At 40.1% G+C, this 22931-nt stretch overlaps 1 protein-coding gene across 1 annotated transcript; it reads left to right on the forward strand.

Moving 5' to 3' along the window:
* Positions 1-1417: 1417 nt before the first annotated feature.
* LOC133754834 (zinc finger protein 585A-like) lies at positions 1418-9149 on the forward strand (the record flags this gene model as incomplete). Its single annotated transcript, XM_062185221.1, has 4 exons — positions 1418-1451; positions 5218-5841; positions 5905-6098; positions 6129-9149. Coding segments are annotated over exons 1-4 (3873 nt in total), but the record flags the coding sequence as incomplete, so codon positions are not given.
* Between the last annotated feature and the right edge of the window lie 13782 nt (positions 9150-22931).

Raw genomic sequence — 22931 nt, forward strand, 5'->3', positions numbered from 1 at the left:
TAGATAACCATACCAAACAGAGGTGGGGCAGGACTGAAGTCAGGATTGAGGAATGGAATCTAGGCCTCCTTCATTGGTGACATCACCATTGCTTCCCCAGGTCCGCATTATCTGGGAGCTAAAAACTAGAGCCGGCATTGGAAATCAAACATAGACACTCTGAGGTGGCATCATAATCACTAAGTTAAATGTCTGCCATGTCTTTTAATATATTTTTTCGCTGACATATTGGAAATGATATGCATGGTGTTTTCCTGGAAATTATTTTCTGTTCATTCCCATCGTAGTTTCACTGATGGTTTCTTGCCTTTTTTTCTCAATGCTTCTACATACTTCTCCTTAACATTGCCCATTTAAGAGTCAGTATTGCAGACCGGCGCCGTGGCTCAACAGGCTAATCCTCCACCTAGCGGTGCCAGCACACCGGGTTCTAGTCCCAGTCGGGGTGCCGGATTCTGTCCTGGTTGGCCCTCTTCCAGGCCAGCTCTCTGCTGTGGCCTGGGAGTGCAGTGGAGGATGGCCCAGGTCCTTGGGCCCTGCACCTGCAAGGGAGACCAGGAGAAGCACCTGGCTCCTACCTTCAGATCAGCATGGTGCACTGGCTGCAGCGCACCGGCCATGGCGGCCATTGGATGGTGAACCAATGGTAAAGGAAGACCTTTCTCTGTCTCTCTCACTCTGTCCACTCTGCCTGTCAAAAAATTAAAAAAAAAAGAGTCAGTATTGCCCCTCTTTTAGCCTGCTGTGCAATTCCCCTTGACAGATGTGGCCTTTGTGATTTGAACCTCCTGTTTCCCTCCAGCTTGGGCATTTCTCACAGCCTGTAGATAATGTGTTTGACTCTGTTGAATGCTCTGTGTGGCTTTCTAAACACTCAACAAGTCTAATGTGAAACCATATCCTTCCTTTTTCCTTCATATCCATACACAACTGTCAGTGTTTGTTTTGTGACAGAGTTAACATGTTGACAGGAAGTGTAATGTTATAGGTGATGATAGCATTTGAAGACCTGGCCGTGTACTTTAGCTGGGAGGAATGGCAGAACATGAACAATGCTCAGAAAATCCTATACAGAGATGTGATGCTGGAGACCTACAGCAGCCTCTTCTCCTTGGGTGAGTGACCCCCATCATATTCCCAGTGATAACATTTTCTTGCTATTTGACAAGCAAGGGAACACTTTATAATGTTTAATATTGGGCAGGATTAGAATTTGAGTCCATGAATAATCTGAATATCTACCATCTACAAAAGATTCAAATTGGAACATTTGTTGCATAGCTCCTTAACCAAGCTGTAGTCCTTTAAATAATCCAAGATAGTGATTTTACAAAGTCTTACTTTGTTTCCATTAATAGGGCACTGCATTACCAAACCTGACTTAATCTTCAAGTTGGAGCAAGGAGAAGATCCATGGATGGTGGACAAATGTTTGAATCAGAGCCTTTCAGGTCAGTCTGCAAATAAGAGACAGGGAGGCCAAAGCAGAAAGTGTGCATATGTTGACTGGTAGTCTTTCCATGAATTTTTCTCAAGCCTTACTCCTGATGACAGCTGGTTTTGTGGATCAGACACAGGCATTTAGAGATACCAGTATCTTTTCTAACTTTTGTTCTTAGTGAAGATGTTCTTTGATTAAAAAAAAATCCAGTCATTTCCTGATGTTACTAAGACTTTTATTTAGGTTTGATACATTCCCCAAATTCTAACTTGTCCTTCTCTATACTTTTTTTTTAATTTTTAATTTATTTATTTTTTGACAGGCAGAGTGGACAGTGAGAGAGAGAGAGAGACAGAGAGAAAGGTCTTCCTTTTGCCATTGGTTCACCCTCCAATGGCCGCCGTGGCTGGTGCGCTGCAGCTGGCGCACCACACTGATCTGATGGCAGGAGCCAGGTGCTTATCCTGGTCTCCCATGGGGTGCAGGGCCCAAGTACTTGGGCCATCCTCCACTGAACTCCTGGGCCACAGCAGAGAGCTAGCCTGGAAGAGGGGCAACTAGGAAAGAATCTGGCACCCCAACTGGGACTAGAACCCAGTGCGCCGGCACCAACAAGGTGGAGGATTAGCCTAGTGAGCCGCAGCACCAGCCCTCTATACTTTTATACCTTTTCCTTCATGCACTTATTAGTTCCTTCAGTGCTTGTTAATTAGGCAACATACAGAAACTTATTTTTTTTAATCTTAATGTTTCTGTTTTTTTTTTTTTTTTGACAGGCAGAGTGGACAGTGAGAGAGAGAGACAGAGAGAAAGGTCTTCCTTTACTATTGGTTCACCCTCCAATGGCCACCATGGCCAGCACATTGTGGCTGGCAGACCACACTGATCTGAAGTCAGGAGCCTTCTCCTGGTCTCCCATGTGGGTGTAGGGCCCAAGGACTTGGGCTATCCTCCACTGCACTCCCGGGCCACAGCAGAGAGCTCGCCTGGAAGAGGGGCAACTGGGACAGAATCTGGTGCCCCAACTGGGACTAGAACCATGTGTGCCAGTGCCACAGGCAGAGGATTAGCCTATTGAGCCACGGTGCTGCTCTGTTTCTGTTTTTTTTTAAAGATTTATTTATTTATTTGAAAGTCAGAGAGAGAGAAGGAGAGGCAGAGAGAGAGAGAGAGGTCTTACATCCACTGGTTCACTTCCCAATTGGCTGTCATGGCTGGAGCTGCACTGATCTGAAGCCAGGAGCCAGGAGCTTCTTCCAGGTCTCCCACATGGGTACAGGGGTCCAAGGACTGGGACCATCTTCTACTGCTTTCCCAGGCCATAGCAGAGTGCTGGATCAGAAGTGGAGCAGCTAGGACTTTAACTGGTGCCCATAAGTGATGTTGGCACTGCAGGTGGTGGCTTTACCTGCTATGCCACAACGCCAGCCCCCAGAAACTTATTTCTAACTCATTGCTCAGATTGAGTTCCCACTCATGATTTTGCCCAGGCATAGAACTTGCTCAGGAATGAATCAATAAATGTGAACTCTCTTTTTTAGTCTCTTTCTTTTTTTTTTTTCCTCTGTGCCTCTCAAATAAATAAGAAAATTATAGTCTGTTAGAAACATTTGAGGAGTGGGCCTATAGTTGGCAAAACTCTGTTTCAGTCTGTCTTTATTTTTAATTCTGTCTCTCTGACTCTCAAGTAAGTAAATAAGTAAATGCTAAAAGATGGTCATGTGGCCGGTGCTGTGGTGCAGTGAATTAACACCCTAGTCTGAAGCACCAGCATCCCATATGGGCACCAGTTTGAGACCCAGTTGCTCCACGTCCAATCCAGATCTCGGCTATGGCCTGGGAAAGCAGTAGAAGATGGTCCAAGTCCTTGCACCCCTGCACCTGAGGGAGACACAGAAGAAGCTCCTGGCTCCTGGCTTCAGATCAGTACAGTTCTGCCCACTGTGGCCAACTGGGGAGTGAACCATTGGATGGAAGACCTTACTCTCTCTTTGCCTCTCCTCTCTCTTGTAACTCTGACTTTCAAATAAATAAATAAATCTTTAAAAAAAAAAGATGGTCATGAGTAAGGCTCTGTGCTGTGACATCATAAATTATGAACCTAGTAATGACACTGTGTTGCAGTGTGTTAAAGCTCCAGCCTGCAGCACTAGCATTGCATATGGGTGCCATTTCAAGTCCCAGATGGTCCTCTTCTAATCCAGCTCTCTGCTAATGCACCTGAGAAAAGAGAAGAGGTTGGCCCAAGTCCTTGGCCCCCTGTACCCATGTGCAAGACTGGAAAGACACTCCTGGCTCCTAACTTCATCTTGGCCCAGCATTGGTTGTTGTGCCCATATGGGAAGTGAGCCAGCAGATGGAAGACTTCTCTCTGTCTATCTCTTTCTATAATTCTAGCTTTCAAGTAAATAAAGTAAATCTTTGAAGAAAAGAAATCATAAACTAAGCATGAACTTATATAAAACATGAAAATAAGTGATCCTAGACTCACCAAGAAAGTAATGAGATTTTGAGACCCAGGGTCAAGTAGCCTTTGGGTTTATGTTGAGTGGCTCAGATTTCATTAAGGGTGGAGTTTGAAGTATGATTTCTCTCTTATTTTTCAGTATCATTGAAAAATAAGCTAATAAAAAGATAAGAAAAGCATAGGAAATGAAGCTTTCAGTGAAAATAGGAGGCAACTGATCAAAAGCATCTAGAAATTCAAATTATCACACAGGAATGTTTACAGAAAGAATCGAGAGGAGGTAACCAGCACTGATGATTTCAGAATGAGCTAGAAAACACTTTTCAAAGAAGATGAGCACATCCCGGTTTGCAGAAACAAATTCTTCAAACTGATTGGGAGTGTTTAACTAAAGTGGTATATTGGGACTTTTCTCTACCTGTTGTACTTCTGAGAAGCTGAAGGTGTTGGGTGTCCTTAGGAATTTGGGGATGCTGTGATAGAGTAGAGACAAAGTAGTTTTTCATTTGAAAAATCCCACAAATGATGTTTACCTAGGAAGACTGAACATGAGACAATCTTAGGTTCAAATCATACTCCTTAAATGTTGTCCTGCTTAAAGTACAGGCACATTTCACTCTTCTCCACCTGCAAGTAAATGATCAGTAAAACTTTTCCATGTTTATGGTTGAAATATCAGAGAAGCAAAAAGCACACAATTTTTATAAAAATAAACTGGAGAAAAAGGACAGGGAAAAAAATGGTTGCTAGGTAGTGGATGAATATTTTTATTAAATATTTGTCCATTCTTTAAAATATTTTATAGTTATTTCATCTTTGTGAAAGGCAGAGTGATAGTGAGAGAGAAAGAGGTCTTCTAATAGCTCACTTCCTAGATGTCTGCAACACTTAGGTCTAACTAGTCTGAAGCCAGAACTCTAGAATTCCTCTAGTCTTCCCTGGTGTCTCACAGGTTCCCAGGCACGTGAACCATTATCTGCTTCCTTCCAGTTTACATAGGCAAGAGAGCTGTACTGAAAGCAGAGCAGCCAGGGCAGGCATCCCACACATCATAGCACAAATGTCTTTCTCCCATCCTTTTCAAATTCCCATAGTAAAAAGGATCATGTTTGAACATTGGGAAACCTCATGGTATATTAGTGTATTAAGGAGAAAAACCATATAATGGTCACAAATAAGTACCTCATACTGATTTTGTGAAAATCTTATGCCACTTGGATAACAAGTAACTTCATTCTCTTTACATGAGTATGCCAGGAGAAACAGTTACATGTGATTCAGTGACATGATTGCTTTTTTCTCATTTCAGTGGTCATGAAAAGGGATGACCTGGTTAGGATCAACCAGGAAAGTCAGGACACAAATCTGAATCAGGATTTTATGAAAAATAACAAGACATCAGCTCACAAGAGAATTGAATTAAGAAAAACCCTTAGTTTAAATTCAAGCCATATACCAACACTGATTATTAAAAAGGGAATCTATTCAGGATTGAAGCCTGAGGAATGCAATAAATGTCACACTGTGTATCCTCCCAGTGGGCCTGATCAACTACAGGCTGGAGAGAAATTTGATACCACTATGATACCTGGAAAATCTCTCCAGTTCTGTGAGCCTCTTAATCAGCATGACAATATTCACATCATGAAGCAGCCATTTGGACCCACTGGACAAGCAAAAGTCTTCACAAGAAAGATGTTCTGGAAATCTGAGAGGGTTCATATGGCAGAAAACTGTAATAAGTTAACTGTCACTTTTGGAAAAGCAACTCAAATAGAAAAAGCTATCCAGGAAAATTCTAGCCTCAATATGCATCAACAAACTCACACAAGAAAGAAATTTTATAAGTACATTAGCTATGTTGAACCTGTCATTCACCAATCACATCTTGCAATAAATCAGAGACTAAATACAAGGGAAAAACTTTACACATGTAACCCTTTTGGAAAATCACTCAGTATTAATTCACCTTATGAATGTAATGACTGTGGAAAAGCCTTTGGACAAAAGTCAGTCCTCAGGAAATGTGAACAAATTCACACAGCAGAGAAACCTCATGAATCTAGTGACTGTGGAAAAGCCTTTACACAAAGGTCATACCTCATAAACCATCAGCGAATTCACACAGGGGAGAAACTTTATAAATGCCTTCATTGTGGAAGAGGCTTTCTGTGGAAGTCAGTCCTCATCGTACACCAGAGAATTCACACAGGGGAGAAACCCTATGAATGTAATGACTGTGGAAAAGCCTTTGGACAAAAGTCAGACCTCATCATACACCAGCAAATTCACACAGGGGATAACCCTCATGAATGTAATGACTGTGGAAAAGCCTTTGGACAAAAATCAGACCTCATAAAACATCAGCAAATTCACACAGGGGAGAAACCCTATGAATGTAATGACTGTGGAAAAGCCTTTGGAGGCAAGTCAAACCTCATCATACATCAGCGAATTCACAGAGAGGAGAAACTTCATAAATGTAATGACTGTGGAAAAGCATTTGGAAGAAAGTCATACCTCATATTACACCAGAGAATTCATACAGGGGAGAAACCTCATGAATGTAATGACTGTGGAAAAGCCTTTGGAAGAAAGTCACACCTCATCATACATCAGCTAATTCACACAGGGGAGAAACCTCATAAATGTAATGACTGTGGAAAAGCCTTTGCACGAAAGTCAGACCTCATCGTACACCAGCGAATTCACACAGGGCAGAAACCTCATGAATGTAATGACTGTGGAAAAGCCTTTGGACAAAAGTCAGACCTCATAAACCATCAGCGAATTCACACAGGGGAGAAACCCTATGAATGTAATGACTGTGGGAAAGCCTTTGGACGCAAGTCAAACCTCATCATACATCAGCGAATTCACAGAGAGGAGAAACTTCATAAATGTAATGACTGTGGAAAAGCATTTGGAAGAAAGTCATACCTCATATTACACCAGAGAATTCATACAGGGGAGAAACCTCATGAATGTAATGACTGTGGAAAAGCCTTTGGAAGAAAGTCACACCTCATCATACACCAGCGAATTCACACAGGGGAGAAACCTCATAAATGTAATGACTGTGGAAAAGCCTTTGCACGAAAGTCAAACCTCATCATACACCAGCGAATTCACACAGGGCAGAAACCTCATGAATGTAATGACTGTGGAAAAGCCTTTGGACAAAAGTCAGACCTCATAAACCATCAGCGAATTCACACAGGGGAGAAACCCTATGAATGTAATGACTGTGGGAAAGCCTTTGGACGCAAGTCAAACCTCATCATACATCAGCGAATTCACAGAGAGGAGAAACTTCATAAATGTAATGACTGTGGAAAAGCATTTGGAAGAAAGTCATACCTCATATTACACCAGAGAATTCATACAGGGGAGAAACCTCATGAATGTAATGACTGTGGAAAAGCCTTTGGAAGAAAGTCACACCTCATCATACACCAGCGAATTCACACAGGGGAGAAACCTCATAAATGTAATGACTGTGGAAAAGCCTTTGCACGAAAGTCAAACCTCATCATACACCAGCGAATTCACACAGGGCAGAAACCTCATGAATGTAATGACTGTGGAAAAGCCTTTGGACAAAAGTCAGACCTCATAAACCATCAGCGAATTCACACAGGGGAGAAACCCTATGAATGTAATGTCTGTGGAAAAGCCTTTGGACGCAAGTCAGACCTCATAAAACATCAGCGAATTCACACAGGGCAGAAACCTCATAAATGTAATGACTGTGGAAAAGCCTTTGGACAAAAGTCAGACCTCATCGTGCACCAGAGAATTCACACAGGGGAGAAACCTCATAAATGTAATGACTGTGGAAAAGCATTTGGAAGAAAGTCATACCTCATATTACACCAGAGAATTCATACAGGGGAGAAACCTCATGAATGTAATGACTGTGGAAAAGCCTTTGGACACAAGTCACACCTCATCATACACCAGCAAACTCACACAGGGGAGAAACCTCATGAATGTAATGACTGTGGAAAAGCATTTGGATGCAAGTCAAACCTCATGAAACATCAGCGAATTCACACAGGGGAGAAACCTCATGAATGTAATGACTGTGGAAAAGCCTTTGGACAAAAGTCAGACCTCATAAAACATCAGCGAATTCACACAGGGGAGAAACCCTATGAATGTAGTGACTGTGGAAAAGCATTTGGACAAAAGTCAGACCTCATAAAACATCAGCGAATTCACACAGGGCAGAAACCTCATAAATGTAATGACTGTGGAAAAGCCTTTGGACAAAAGTCAGACCTCATCGTGCACCAGAGAATTCACACAGGGGAGAAACCTCATAAATGTAATGACTGTGGAAAAGCATTTGGAAGAAAGTCAGACCTCATCATACACCAGAGAATTCACACAGAGGAGAAACCTCATGAATGTAATGACTGTAGAAAAGCCTTTGGACAAAAATCAGACCTCATAAACCATCAGCGAATTCACACAGGGGAGAAACCCTATGAATGTAATGACTGTGGAAAAGCCTTTGGACGCAAGTCAAACCTCATGAAACATCAGCAAATTCACACAGGGCAGAAACCTCATAAATGTAATGACTGTGGAAAAGCCTTTGGACAAAAGTCACACCTCATCATACACCAGCAAATTCACACAGGGCAGAAACCTCATGAATGTAATGACTGTGGAAAAGCATTTGGAAGAAAGTCAGACCTCATCATACACCAGAGAATTCACACAGGGGAGAAACCTCATGAATGTAATGACTGTAGAAAAGCCTTTGGACAAAAATCAGACCTCATAAACCATCAGCGAATTCACACAGGGGAGAAACCTCATGAATGTAATGACTGTGGAAAAGCCTTTGGACGCAAGTCAAACCTCATGAAACATCAGCAAATTCACACAGGGCAGAAACCTCATGAATGTAATGACTGTGGAAAAGCCTTTGGACAAAAGTCACACCTCATCATACACCAGCAAATTCACACAGGGCAGAAACCTCATGAATGTAATGACTGTGGAAAAGCCTTTGGACAAAAGTCAGGCCTCATCGTACACCAGAGAATTCACACAGGGCAGAAACCTCATGAATGTAATGACTGTGGAAAAGCCTTTGGACAAAAGTCAGGCCTCATCGTACACCAGAGAATTCACACAGGGCAGAAACCTCATAAATGTAATGACTGTGGAAAAGCCTTTGGACAAAAGTCAGACCTCATAAACCATCAGCGAATTCACACAGGGGAGAAACCTCATAAATGTAATGACTGTGGAAAAGCATTTGGAAGAAAGTCAGGCCTCATCGTACACCAGAGAATTCACACAGGGGAGAAACCTCATGAATGTAATGACTGTGGAAAAGCCTTTGGACAAAAGTCAGGCCTCATCGTACACCAGAGAATTCACACAGGGCAGAAACCTCATGAATGTAATGACTGTGGAAAAGCCTTTGGACAAAAGTCAGACCTCATAAACCATCAGCGAATTCACACAGGGGAGAAACCTCATAAATGTAATGACTGTGGAAAAGCCTTTGGAAGAAAGTCACAGCTCCTCATACATCAGCGAATTCACACAGGGGAGAAACCTTATGAATGTAATGACTGGAAAAGCATTTGGAAGAAAGTCACAGCTCCTCATACATCAGCGAATTCACACAGGGGAGAAACCTCATAAATGTAATGACTGTGGAAAAGCATTTGGAAGAAAGTCAGACCTCATCGTACACCAGCGAATTCATACAGGGGAGAAACCTCATGAATGTAATGACTGTGGAAAAGCCTTCTGACAAATTCACACCTCATCATGCACCAGCGCATTCACACAGGGGAGAAACCTCATAAATGTAATACTGTGGATAAGCATTTGGAAGAAAGTCACACCTCATATCATACTGGAGAATTCACACAGGGGAGAAACCCCATGAAAGTAATGACCAAGGGAAAGCCTCTGGATAAAAGTCAATCCTTTAGAAACATCAGAGAATTCACACAGGGCAGAAACCTCATGAATGTAATGACTGTGGAAAAGCCTTTGGACAAAAGTCAGACCTCATCATACACCAGCAAATTCACACAGGGCGGAAACCACATGAATGTAATGACTGTAGAAAAGCTTTTATAAATCATATGTTGTAAATCATAGCTCATATCACACCAGAGAATTCACACCGGGGAGAAACTTCATGAATGCAATGACTGTAGAAAAGCCCTTGGCAATAAGTCACATCTCAGAATGCGTCAGAAAATTCACATGAAAAGAAACCTTTTGGACATAATGACTTGGAAAGCTTTTTCTCATAGTTCAGCCCTCATTGTGCATCATCTAATTCATATGGGGGAAAACACTTTGGCTATAATGCTTATGGAAAAGCCTTTATCCATAAGTAACACCTCATAAAACATCAGAATTCACATGGTGGAGAAACCATATGAATGGAATGAGTGTTGGAAAACTATGCCAAAATCACACAATAAAACATCAAGAATTTATTACATGGTGGAAATCTTGTAATAAATGTGGAAAAGTCTTTTGTCAGAAGGAATACCTCATAACACATGTAGTTCAAACAAGGGAGAGAACTTAAGAATATAATGAATGTGAAGGACTTTTTCCAAAATCAACATAACCATGTGACAGAGCCTTTTGCTGGAAATTACATCCCATACAATAGGCACTCCCATAAGGAAGAAAGGTTGGGACCAGCGCTGTGGCACAGTAAGTTAAAGCCCTGGCATGAAATGCTGGCATACTATGTGGGCACAGGTTCTAGTCCCGGTTGCTCCTCTTCTGATCCAGCTCTCTGCTATAGCCTGGGAAAGCAGTAGAAGATGGCCCTGCACCCACATGGGAGACCCAGAAGAAGCTCCTGACTCCTGGCTTTGGATCGCTGCAGCTCCAGCCATTGCATCCATCTGGGGAGTGAACCAGTGGATGGAAGACCTCTTTCTGCTTCTCTGTCTCTCTGTAACTCTGTCTTTCAAATAAATAAAGTAAATTGTTAAAAAAATGAAGAAGTTCAGAAATATTATTAGTGTGACAAAAAGCTATTTGTCAGAAATTGATCATTATACATCAGAAAATTCACACAAGGGGTTTCTTAGGAGTGTAATGAATGTGGAAGTATATTTTCATGGAATTCAGGCTTGCATAAATATGCACCTCAAAAAAGGTGATATCCTTCAAGTGCAATAGGCCTCAAAAAACCATAACCAGAAATTAAACATCAGGCTGGTGCCATGGAGCAGTAGGTTAATCCTCCACCTACTATGCTGGCATCTCATATGGGTGCCAGTTCTAGTCCCAGCTGCCCCTCTTCAATCCAGCTCTCTTCTGTGGCCTGGGAAAGCAGTAGAAGACAGCCCAAGTGCTTGGGCCTCTGCACCCACATGGGAGACCAGGAAGAAGCACCTGGCTCCTGGCTTCAGATCAGTGCAGCTCTGGCCATTGTGGCTATTTGAGGAGTGAACCAACAGAAGGAAGACCTTTATCTCTGTATCTCTCACTGTCTGTAACTCTACCTGTCAAATAAAAATCATAATAAAAGAAATTAAACATCAACACCAGATAATTCATAAAGTAAAATGTCAATTTAATGAATGTGAAAAAATTCTTCTGCCATTAATCAATTCACATGAAGAGACTTAGAAATGAGAAAACATACATGCATAGAAAAGTCATGTACCATATGTCACCTCTCAATGGTTACCTGACAACTCACAGAAAGAAAAAATCCTATGATTGTATTATAATGGGAAATACCTTTATTATTAGACAAACTTCTACAAAACATAGCAAGATTACAGAGAGAAGTCTCTGAAATATAATTTGCTTGGAAGAATTCTTTGGTGGAATCACACCTTAATGAGTATTGGGCAGTTTTCATGATGAATTGTGAGAGAGAGTGGTTAAGCATTCTTCAGAAATTTTTCTCTTATACAACCTGAACTTTTGGTTTCTCATTATTGTGAGTGGGATCAAGTATATGAACTGAACTCTGCTCTCTTGTGTAAATTTTGTTAATAAATACTTAAAAGTTGAGTAACAATTATTTCAATAGTTATTTGGAATACCATCTTCATCAATTACAAAGTTATTTGTTTTATAGCTGCTTTGTTGGCCACCCAGGATTCTTTGCCCACATTATTGCAGTGCAAACCAGTGATGTGACCATAGGCATATCAAGTGACACATGTTCCAGCCATAATAGTGTACCCTGGCTTTGGATAATAAGTGTTGTGTGCAATACAAGGGAATGAGTTTGTGGTGACTATATACCCATGAGAAATTTCAACTTATCTGTGTGTACATCTGGATTAGACTCCACTACATAAGGTCTATTTGAATACAGAAGTAGATGTTGTTGCACACATTACCCTCATTCTTTAAAGGGACAACTTCAAACCCTATAAGTTGCAACACTCATCTGAATTTTCCTGTATTACTGAGTGCATAATGCCTTTTTCATTCATGATGCTCCTTTTCTACAATTTTTCATTCTATTCCTAATTGCCTTGAGACAAGAACATGGGATGAAGTCTATCCAGGTGGTACCCATTGCAACAGAGAAGCAGAAGCATAAATGTATACTTTTACAAAAAGATTTATTTGAAAGTCAGAGTTACACAGAAAGATCAAAGGCAGAGAGAGAGAATCTTCCATCCAATGGTTCACTTCCCACTTGGCCACAATGGCCAGAACTGTGCTGATACAAAGCCAGGAGCTTCCTCCAGATCTCCCATGTAGGTGCAGGGGCCCAAGCACTTGGGCCTTCTACTATGTCCCAGGCCATAGCAGAGAGCTAGATTGGAAGTGGAGCAGCTGGGTCTCAAACAAGCACCCATATGGGATGATGGCACTTCAGGTCAGGGCATTAACCTGCTGTGACACAGTGCTGGCCCCTGTAGTACACTTTTGTATTAATTTAACTTATAATTTTTATAACTTTTTTGTATTATTCCCTGCTCCTGCAGGTGGCCCTCATTTTTATTGAAAAATGTGTGTTTTTATTCCTTCCGATTTACAAAATCCTTTCTGGATATATATAAATCTGATTTACATTCAGTTAATTCCTCAGGATACTCTCAGGAGGAACACTTTTCCTAAGTTGCATGGCTATCCCATGATAACAGGGCTACAAATGCTATGATGCATCTAGCTGCAGTAGCTCTTTTACTTCCCATCTAGATAATAGCTGTGCAACTAATCAATTCCACCTCCATTACTACCCATGAGAAATAGCCCTTCATCCCTGTTTAAGTCCCCACAGCTTCTTACAAGTGTTCATCAAATTAAATCTTCTTATAAACATATTTAATAGAAAATGAATGATGTAGCTGCTGGTAGTTTCAGGGAGGTTGAATGATTTGCTGGACTGCTATTTTGTCTGGGTTATCTTTCATATTACTTAGAACCAATTTTTCACATTATTTTGCTTGCCTGAGCACTTTTTCTAGGCTCCCAGCTAAACAGGTGTTTGAAGGCTAGATTTACTGTTAATTCTCATTAAAAACAGAGGTCCCACATGGAGAACACAGATCCTTATGTGGTCCTTGGGACATAGAGAATATTATACCCACTTGATTTAGTACTCAGGCACTGGTCTCCATTGAAGAGAAGAACTCAGCTGAACAGAATATAACTCCCTTCCGATTAAAAAAAGAGAGATTTACCATGCCAAACCTGGGTGTGTCCACCTTAGGCATACCCTTTACCCTTGAAAACTGAACAGAGCTCTCTGGCCACACCCACTACAAGCCTCTAGAGATTCACTGAAAGCAGAAAGTCCATTTACCTACAGTCATAATACAATGATAAAAACTGACAGAAAAAAAAAGATGAGTATCTCCACAAATGCCAAACAAATGCAAGAATCCAAGAAGCAAGAATAAGGAAAACATCATCATGCTCCCAAAAGAACATGACACTTCAATACTAGATCATGAAGATGATGAGGTAGAAGAAATGCAAGAAATAGAACTCAAAAATTTGGTCATAAGATTACATAGAAGTAATCAAAAGCAAATGCACAAACTACTGAAATCCATGAAGGACATGAAAGAAAATCTCTCCCATGAAATAAAAATTATCAGGAGGAATCAAGATGAAATGAAGAATTCAACAGAACGTGAAACTGAGATATTAAAAAGAAATCAAAACAAAATGAAGAATTCATTAGAACAAATAAAAAATGCAGTGGAGAGCCTTAAGAATAGAATCAGTGAGGCAGAAGAGAGAATATCGGACTAAGTAGACAGAGTACAGGAAAGTATACAGTCAAACCAAACACAAGAACAGGAGATTAAAAATCTAAAAAAGACTGTTGGGAATCTACAGGATACTATAAAAAAATAAAACCAACATTCTGATTTGAGGAGTTCCTGCAGGCATGGAGAGAGAGAAAGGGTTAGAAGGCATTTTTTAGTGAAATACTAGCAGAAAACTTTCTGGGTTTGGAAAAAGAAAGAGACATCCAAGTACAGGAAGCACACAGAATTTTGAATAGGCATGATCAGAAAATATCCTTGCCATGACACATTGTAATCAAACTGCCACAGTGAAACAAAAAGAGAAGATTCTAAAATGCGTAAGAGAGAAACACCAGATTACTTTCAGAGGATCTCCAATTAGACTCACAACAGACTTCTCATCAGAAACCCTGCAGGCTAAGAGAAAATGGCAAAATCTAGCCCAAGTCTTAAGAATAAAACTGTCATCCCAGATTATTGTACCTTGCAAAGCTCTCATTTGTGAATGAAGGTGAAATAAAGACCTTTCATAACAAACAGAAATTGAAAGAATTTGCCACCACTTGTCCAGACCAGCAAGATTTCTTCTTTTTATTTTTTTCCACTGTGGTGGATTTTATCTTTGTACTATGACTCTATAGATAAATGGACTTTCTGCTTTCACTGAATCTCTGGAGGCTTGTAGTGGGTGTGGCCAGAGAGCTCTGTTCAGTCTCCAGGGTTAAGGGTGTGCCTCAGGTGACACACCCAAGTTTGGCATGTTAATTCTTATCTCCCCTTTTTTTAATCAGAAGGGTAGTATATTCTGCTCAGTTGGGCTCTTCTCAATGCAGACCAGTGCCTGAGTAATAGCCCCAGTGGGTATGTTTGTCTGCTCTGTCCAAAGAACCACACAAAGGATCTGTGTAGTCCTCAGTATAAGTTCAGATTCTCCAGAAATGTCTCTCATCAGGTAACCAGGAATCCCCAAGCTTGTGGCCTCTCCCACTGAAAGTGCTCAAAGTCCCAGCCACACCATGAGTCTTCCCACATACCCTCAGTTTTTTTTATTTTTTCGCAGTCCTGCTTCAGAAGTTTCACACAGTCACAAGTTCCTAGTTTCCTGTTATTTCTCCACACCAGAGTCAGGAGTCTCCACTCGGCTGCTTGCCTGGTGCAGACACAAGCTGGCACAGATGTTATGTATGTCCAAAATGGCTCCTGCTCTATCAGCTTGCATGCCTTTGTGAGGTGATTGGAGAGAGAGAAACGTGTCTGCACTGTCCCTTTTTTTTTCTCTCCTCTAGTTTGGCTGGCACACTTTCCCTTGTATATTTAAGCCTCATTTCCTCTAGGTTCCTGCCACATTTTTGCCGGTGGCTCGGGCTACTGTGGTCTTGTCTCACCTCACTTTCCAGTTCTGGTGCATAGGCTCTCAGCTGTTGGAGTCATGATCCGTGGGCACCATGCCATCCATGTGGGTCCACCAAGTCCCTCTAATGTCAGTAGAGTTTCCTCTGCCATTTTTTCCCTAACTCTTCCCTGAGACTACTCTATCTCCACTTTTTTAAAACTATCTTCTCCTGGGCTAGAGCAGTAAGCTCCCTCCCTACTCCACCATCCAATTATTAGCCCATCTCTATATGATTATGACTGTTTCTGCCAAATTACTAATTTATACACCATATAATCAAAATTAAATGCCTTCCATGGAGTGCATATTTATTTTGTCATTTACTACTGTCACCTGCATGTGTAATGAGTAACCTGATTTGTGACATTCCTAACACAGGGAAATGATGGGCACCATGGTTTGATTTATAATTGTGTGGTCATCTACTCACTCTAAATGCTGAAAGTTTTCCCAGCAACTGTCATGTGTATAGGATTTGAGTACATTGCAGTGTCAGCACCATCATGTTCATCAGCATAGGATACATTATTAATGTTTCTAGATGCTCCTGGAACTTTAAATTATTTTCTGATTGTGGAAATTTTCCAAACTACAAGTCTGTATCATACTGTATTTTTTCCAGTTTATTCCAGACTGTTTTTTCACCAAATATTCATCCACATATTTGTTTTTTAATTATGGCTCACATTAAAATGACGTTGTTACTAAGGGCAAGGCAAAGTTTTAACTTCCATGTACATCAGGTTTCTATATTTTGTCTTTCATTTTATTAATTTCATCTGAGTATGTCAATATCCACATGGAAAGCAATCTTAGCACTGCCAATGTATGATGATTCTTTTGGGGCACTTATATTTTCATGTCATGAATGCACTAAATGATGTTCAAGTTGTCTTAGCAATCTCCATCTTTATGGCCTATCAAATAATTTTAGAACATTACATTCTTTTACACTTTCAAGGACACTTTTTTTTTTTTGACAGGCAGAGTGGACAGTGAGAGAGAGATACAGAGAAAGGTCTTCCTTTTGCCGTTGGTTCACCCTCCAATGGCTGCTGCGGTAGGCGCACTGCAGCAGGCGCACCGTGCTGATCTGATGGCAGGAGCCAGGTGCTTATCCTGGTCTCCCATGGGGTGCAGGGCCCAAGCACTTGGGCCATCCTCCACTGCACTCCCGGGCCACAGCAGAGAGCTGGCCTGGAAGAGGGGCAACCAGGACAGGATCAGTGCCCCGACCGGGACTAGAACCCGGTGTGCCGACGCCGCAAGGTGGAGGATTAGCCTAGTGAGCCATGGCGCCGGCCTCAAGGACACTTTTTTATAGCTTCTTTATATTTCGAGAATCAAAATTGTCATTCTCTTTAAAATTTCCATTCACTAGATCAAGACAATATTATCTTGGTTTTAAAATTACTGAATTTAATGGCATAAACTTTCTTTGATTTAAGAGAGGACAAATTTTCTGTATTTAAATGTGTATTTAGGGCTATTTTTATTAATATCTGTTACATCTCCTTGTAACCTTATTCCTGTTTCTACTAAATTTACCATTTGTACACATAACTATCAATATAAAACATATATTGAAATGAATACATTTCTCTATTTTTCATATTGATTCAAATTTATTATTACCACCTCAATAAATAATAACCTAATTTGTGCCAATTCTAGTGCCGGGCACTTCAGGCTACCATGATTTATTTTATCATTGTAAGGCTATCAAATTCTGGAAGATGTCCAAATTTTATTTTCACAGTATATGAGAACAATTTAGGGCCAGTTCCATCACTCATTAACAGGAGATTTCATTCTTAGCCTTACAGACATTTGTGGAACTTGAAATTAACCTTTAATTATGAAAATTTGTTAATTTTTAAATTCATTGGAGTTACTCTTTTGCACAAATACTTTAGACCAATCCTAACCCTGTGAATCTGTGGCCATGGTGATTTAACTTTTATTGTAAGATCATCATCACCCCCAACATTCTGTAAGTTGCCCTGGAAACTGTCAGGTACACAGTGTCTCAGGGCCATTTTAGCCAAGGGTAATAATTCTTTCTCTTCAATGTAGTATATATATGAATATATGTAACATATATAACATACATATATTTTATACATAGATAAATTTGCCACTGTGTGTCTAGATACTAGTATATTTCCTGAAAATTATGTGAGAAAATAGTGGGATCTTAATGTTATTTTTATCCCAGAATTATGTATGTTTATTTAATTTTAGAGGCTGGTAGACTTGGAGAAACAGAGAAACAGACTTTATGAGCTACAACTTGGTGGCTTACTCTTCATTCTTGTAATTTTCAGAAACTGGATTATTACAGAAATCTGAGCTATTCTTTTCTGATGATAAATACATTATACAAATTTCAAAATGTTGCTCTATATACATTTATATTACAAATTATATATATGTACAGTTACATTGTAATGTCATAAACACACACACACATATATATTATATATAAACACCTTTAAAATTCTCCTTGTTATTGGTAAAATTTTTTGAATTTTACATATTTACTTCCTTTTAAAATTTTAAGTAATATAACTTTGATATATTTCATATATACAGACTAATGAATGTAAGTGACACTTCTGTCAATACCATCCCTCCCACACACACTCCAACCCTTTCTCCTCTTCCCTCTCACATTCCCACTTAACTTTTACAAAATCTGTTTTCAGTTTACTTAATGATTGTATAGTTAACCCTACACTAAGTAAGAGTTCAACAAGTCAGCAAATAGTATGAAGGAAAAAAATTTTAAAAAAATCACTGTTTCTCAATGGAAAAGACAAGTGCTCTAAACAATCATTAAATCTCAAAATGTGTATCTAACTCCAATACATTACATTTTAGGTACTCTATTAGCTACCTCAGATCAGGGAAAATATATGATATCTGTCTTTTGGGGACTGGTTTATTTCACTAAGTATAATGATTTCCAGTTTCATCTATCTTGTTGCAAAAGACAGGGTTTCTTTTTCTTTTTCTTTTTTTTTTTATAACTGAGTAGTACGCCGTAGTGTGTATACACCATAATTTTCTTATCAAGTCAACAATTGATTGATATCTGGATTGTTCCCAGACCTCAGCTATTGTGAATTGTGCTGCAGTAAACATGGGGTTATAGATAACTCTTGCATATGCTAATTTCTTTTGGTTTGGGTAAATTCCAAAGAGTGGGATGGCTGGATCATATGGTAGGTCTATAATCAGATTTATAGGATATCTCCATATGGTCTTTCACAGTGGCTTGCACCAGTTTACATTCACACCAACAGTGGACCAGGGTAACTTTTTCCACACCCTCATCAGTTTTGTAATTTGTTGATTTTTTTTTGACAGGCAGAGTTAGGCAGTGAGAGAGAGAGACAGAGAGAAAGTTCTTCCTTCCATTGGTTCATCTCCCAAATGGCCACTATGGCTGGTGCACTGCAGCCAGCGTGCTGCAATGATCCAAAGCCAGGAGCCAGGTGCTTCCTCCTGGTCTCCCTTGTGGGTACTATTCTTTCTTCCCTAGTTCTGACTCTTAAAACTGTTCCAAATTATGGGATTTGATTCAATGCACCAGGTATTAAATTTAAGGTTTTATTTCTGACTTTTGAACACCCAAAGAGACAGATTTTGTGTTATTTTAAAGTAATCTATTATGTTCTCTTAATGCCTCTTAAGTTCTAATTGTTTAAAACAACTGAGTTTTAAAGAAGTTATGATTTGATCAAATCTGGTCTATACTTCGTCATGATGTTAAGGGATCTTATTTCAACCAGATATTTTAAGCCTTCTTGTCATCTTTTATAGGCATTCAAAAAAATCAATGTTCCAAAGAATTTGGTCTTTGATATTTCCAGTTGGGTTCCTGGAAATGTCAAAGGATATATGTCTCTCATCTTGGAGAGACACCAGCTAATCAATCAGGCTATTTGGGTTATATTACAGATACTGTTAAAATGTGAAGTCGTGCTAAATTTAAGTTTTGATAAAATGCCACTGATACAAATGTCTGAAAGTTAAAAAGTCTAATGATCTTGTGTTACTAGACAATCTTGTGTTACTCTTAATGAGAAAGGCCCAGAGGCCTAAAAGAATTAAATGTTTTGTAAAATCCTACAAGTGCTTTTGAAAATACTGTGTGAAGTAAGCAAATGCCTCTTGTTAGTTAATGAGTTTATCATTTTAAACATAGCTATTTAAAGTCTTTTCTCATCCACAGTTTTGTATATCAGATTTGTTGCTCTAAACTAAAATATTGTTGGTTCTGTGTTTAGCTGCCCTCCTAAAGGTTCTGATGGACTTTTTCCAGCCACTTCTATTGAATTCAGTAATTTTGAATTGTTCTGTAAACAGATGAAGTCAATAATGCACTACAGGTTCCAACTGGAAGAAAGTATGGTTAATCAAGTTTTCAAGAACAGAAAGTAATTTTAATTGGTTGGTAATAAAAAAAAACAGCTGAAATTTTAGGAAACTATTACTAAAACTGCTTTATTGTTCTATTTTGTATGTTGTGTTATGTGTGTGTTCATATTGTATGTCTACATGGGAAAATTTACTTTGAGCTCTGTCTTAATTGGTTTATCAAGGAAAGATTCCTCATAAATTTAATAGCTAAAATTAATTGAAGATACATTTGATTCATGTGACCTGAATTTCTTTGTCATATGTTTTAAATTTGTTGATAGAAAGGAACTAAAAAATGTTTTATGTTTCTGTTTGCTGTTTAAACAAGCCACATCATGTTAGATATTTAAGATATATTTAAATACATGTATTCTTAAAATTTATAGAAGGCATTGGACCTACAGTAAATATTTTATAGGCTATTATTTAATGGTTAAAACCACTTGCTAATATTCCATTTGACATTGTCAGTGGGCATTCTGGAAAGCCTGACTTGCTCCCACATTTCTCTATTCTCTTTAAGATGGGACACTGACTCTGTCCTGAGGGATTCCCCAAGATGTAGTTTGATTTTTAGATCTTATTAAAGGAGTGACTAACATGTTCTGTGTAACAGCATAGCCAAAATGAGAGCTTAAATCATAATTTCATGGCTGGACTTACTTCACCATGGGATCCCAAATCCCCTTGGGCTAGATGGTGAACGTGGCATCTTAAGTTTTGACATATATATATATATATATATATATATATATATATATATGATTAAGTTTAAAAGTGACTGTATTTGATTGCATTAAGTTTTAAGTTGGTCATGTAGGAGGCACTAATTGTTAAAGTGATCATATCAATAGAATTAATAGAATTAAAGAGGAGTAAATGCTTCAACATGGGAAGCAGTCCATACAGCACTCACAGAATGGCAATTGCTCTAAGTAATGCTCAGTGACCTCAGAGTCATCCCTAAAGGCATTCTGGTCTGCCTAAAAAGCCCACAAGAGCATTTCAGGCATGGAAAGTCAGGACACTTGTGCAAAAAGGTGTGCCTACAGGGAGAGTCCCCCTGGGTGAGACTCCTGTGGAAAGAAGTGGTCATCAAAGAAGGCTGTACTCTCTTCAAAGGGAGAACTTTCACTTTGCTTACGTCCTTCTCTAAATATTGACAGAGTTTGTGGATTCAGAAGGCTTCCATAGCCTGGACAGCTCATGTCAAGAGACTTGGGTGATCACTGACATTACACAAAAGAGTGTGAATTGTTAAATTAACCATAGGAGTCACTGTGCACTAACTTCCCATGCAGGACCTTAAGACTATGCTTAAAAAAACAGAGGGGAGAGTATGTTACCCCCACTATGAGTGTATTAACTTTGCTCCTTTTACCATAAAGTTCTTACAGGTCTCACCCCCTGGAGAGCCACCAGCAGTGAAACACTGGAGACCTCTCACAGGTGCAACCCAATTGCCTCTGGTTTGATGGAGGGACCCAACCACCCAACAATGGAAGGGGCCTGATCCCCTCATAATGATGGGCAAAGGTTTTGCTTGTGTTTTCCAGAGATCACTCTGCAGCCTGTGTGGATAGCAGCCTGAAATGCCAAACCCTGGACCCAGTCTCTGAAAGCTCACCCTCTACAAACCAACTTCAGCATCTTTCCCTGAACAAGCCATTCATAGAAAGATCCTCTTCAGATCAGCTACAGCTTAAATGGAAGGGACCTTACCAGGTGCTACTGAACATGACTACCTCAGTAAAATTAGGATTAAATGTCTACCTCTCAAGTCCTCACAGGTGTACTCAAAAGACATGCCTGATTATTCCTGTAAGCCAGAGATCTTAAGCAAAAAGAAAAGTAAAGCCTTTGCTTTCCTCACATCAAGAGTGCTGCACCTGAAGGCAGGCATGGTGTACCTGCCTCTTTTGATTCTCTGTTATTAATAATGAAACTCCCAATTTGTTCTTCTATTATAATTCTCTATACTCAAGCTAAATGGGTTTATAATGTATTACCACCCACTATCTGGGAGTGTGTAGGATGTGGTCTTTTCATCTTAAAGGGGCACTCCACATACAATTGGTCATGTTCCAGTTTTGCTCATACTAATTAACAAACTTACATGTTCCAGAACTCAACAACTTCTGGGAGTAACTGACCATGCAGGGGACACAGACATTGGTAGTGAACAAGATTGCTCCAGCTCACAAAGAGAATTTGTTAGATGAGATAGGCAGAGACTTGCAGACCCAGGACAAGCAGGGCCCGCACTACATCCCTCATAAACAGGAAGCAGCTATAGAAGATGTGATGATTCTACACCCTTCAACATCCCTAGGATTAAGGGAATGGAGTCTCTGAAGGGGGAATGATGCAGGCAGTCATACATCATTAGACTTGAGAGCTGAAAGGCTACGCCTTTCTCACACTTTCCCCATGCCCCCTGTGTGATCTCATGCCCCTGCTTTCTCACATCTGTGCACCCACCTGCCAGTTACAAAGGCCTGAAACATGGTGGGCCTGGCCTCTTTCCCTTTGCCCTTCTTTTCCTCCCTGCCCTTAATTCCCATGGTAGGCATTCTTCGATTTAATTTAAAGCTTATTGTGGGTTGCAGCTTGTTGCTGTGCCACACTAAGCAGAGCCACACTTGCCCTAAAACAAAGGGAGGAGATGTGGGTGATCCTGTGAGACTTTCTGCCTAGCCCATGTGGCTAGCCTGACTGATGGTGGGAGGTGGGAGCCTCAGGCACATTTCCTCCCACCCCCACCTTCTGCCAATTAGGTAAACTGTTGCTGGGGGTGGTCCAGGCCCACCTTGAAAGCTACCCTAACTATGAGACCTTCAAGGTAATTGGAGATGCATATTGGTGCCAGTGTTGGTTCTATCCTATAGAGTTAGGGTTGCCCTGAATTAGTTATGCCCCTTCTGCCTGCCCTTTGAAACTGTACATAGTCATTAATAAAAG

This window comes from Lepus europaeus, unplaced genomic scaffold (genome assembly GCF_033115175.1).
Source record: "Lepus europaeus isolate LE1 unplaced genomic scaffold, mLepTim1.pri SCAFFOLD_29, whole genome shotgun sequence".
Classification (NCBI taxonomy): Eukaryota; Metazoa; Chordata; class Mammalia; order Lagomorpha; family Leporidae; genus Lepus; species Lepus europaeus.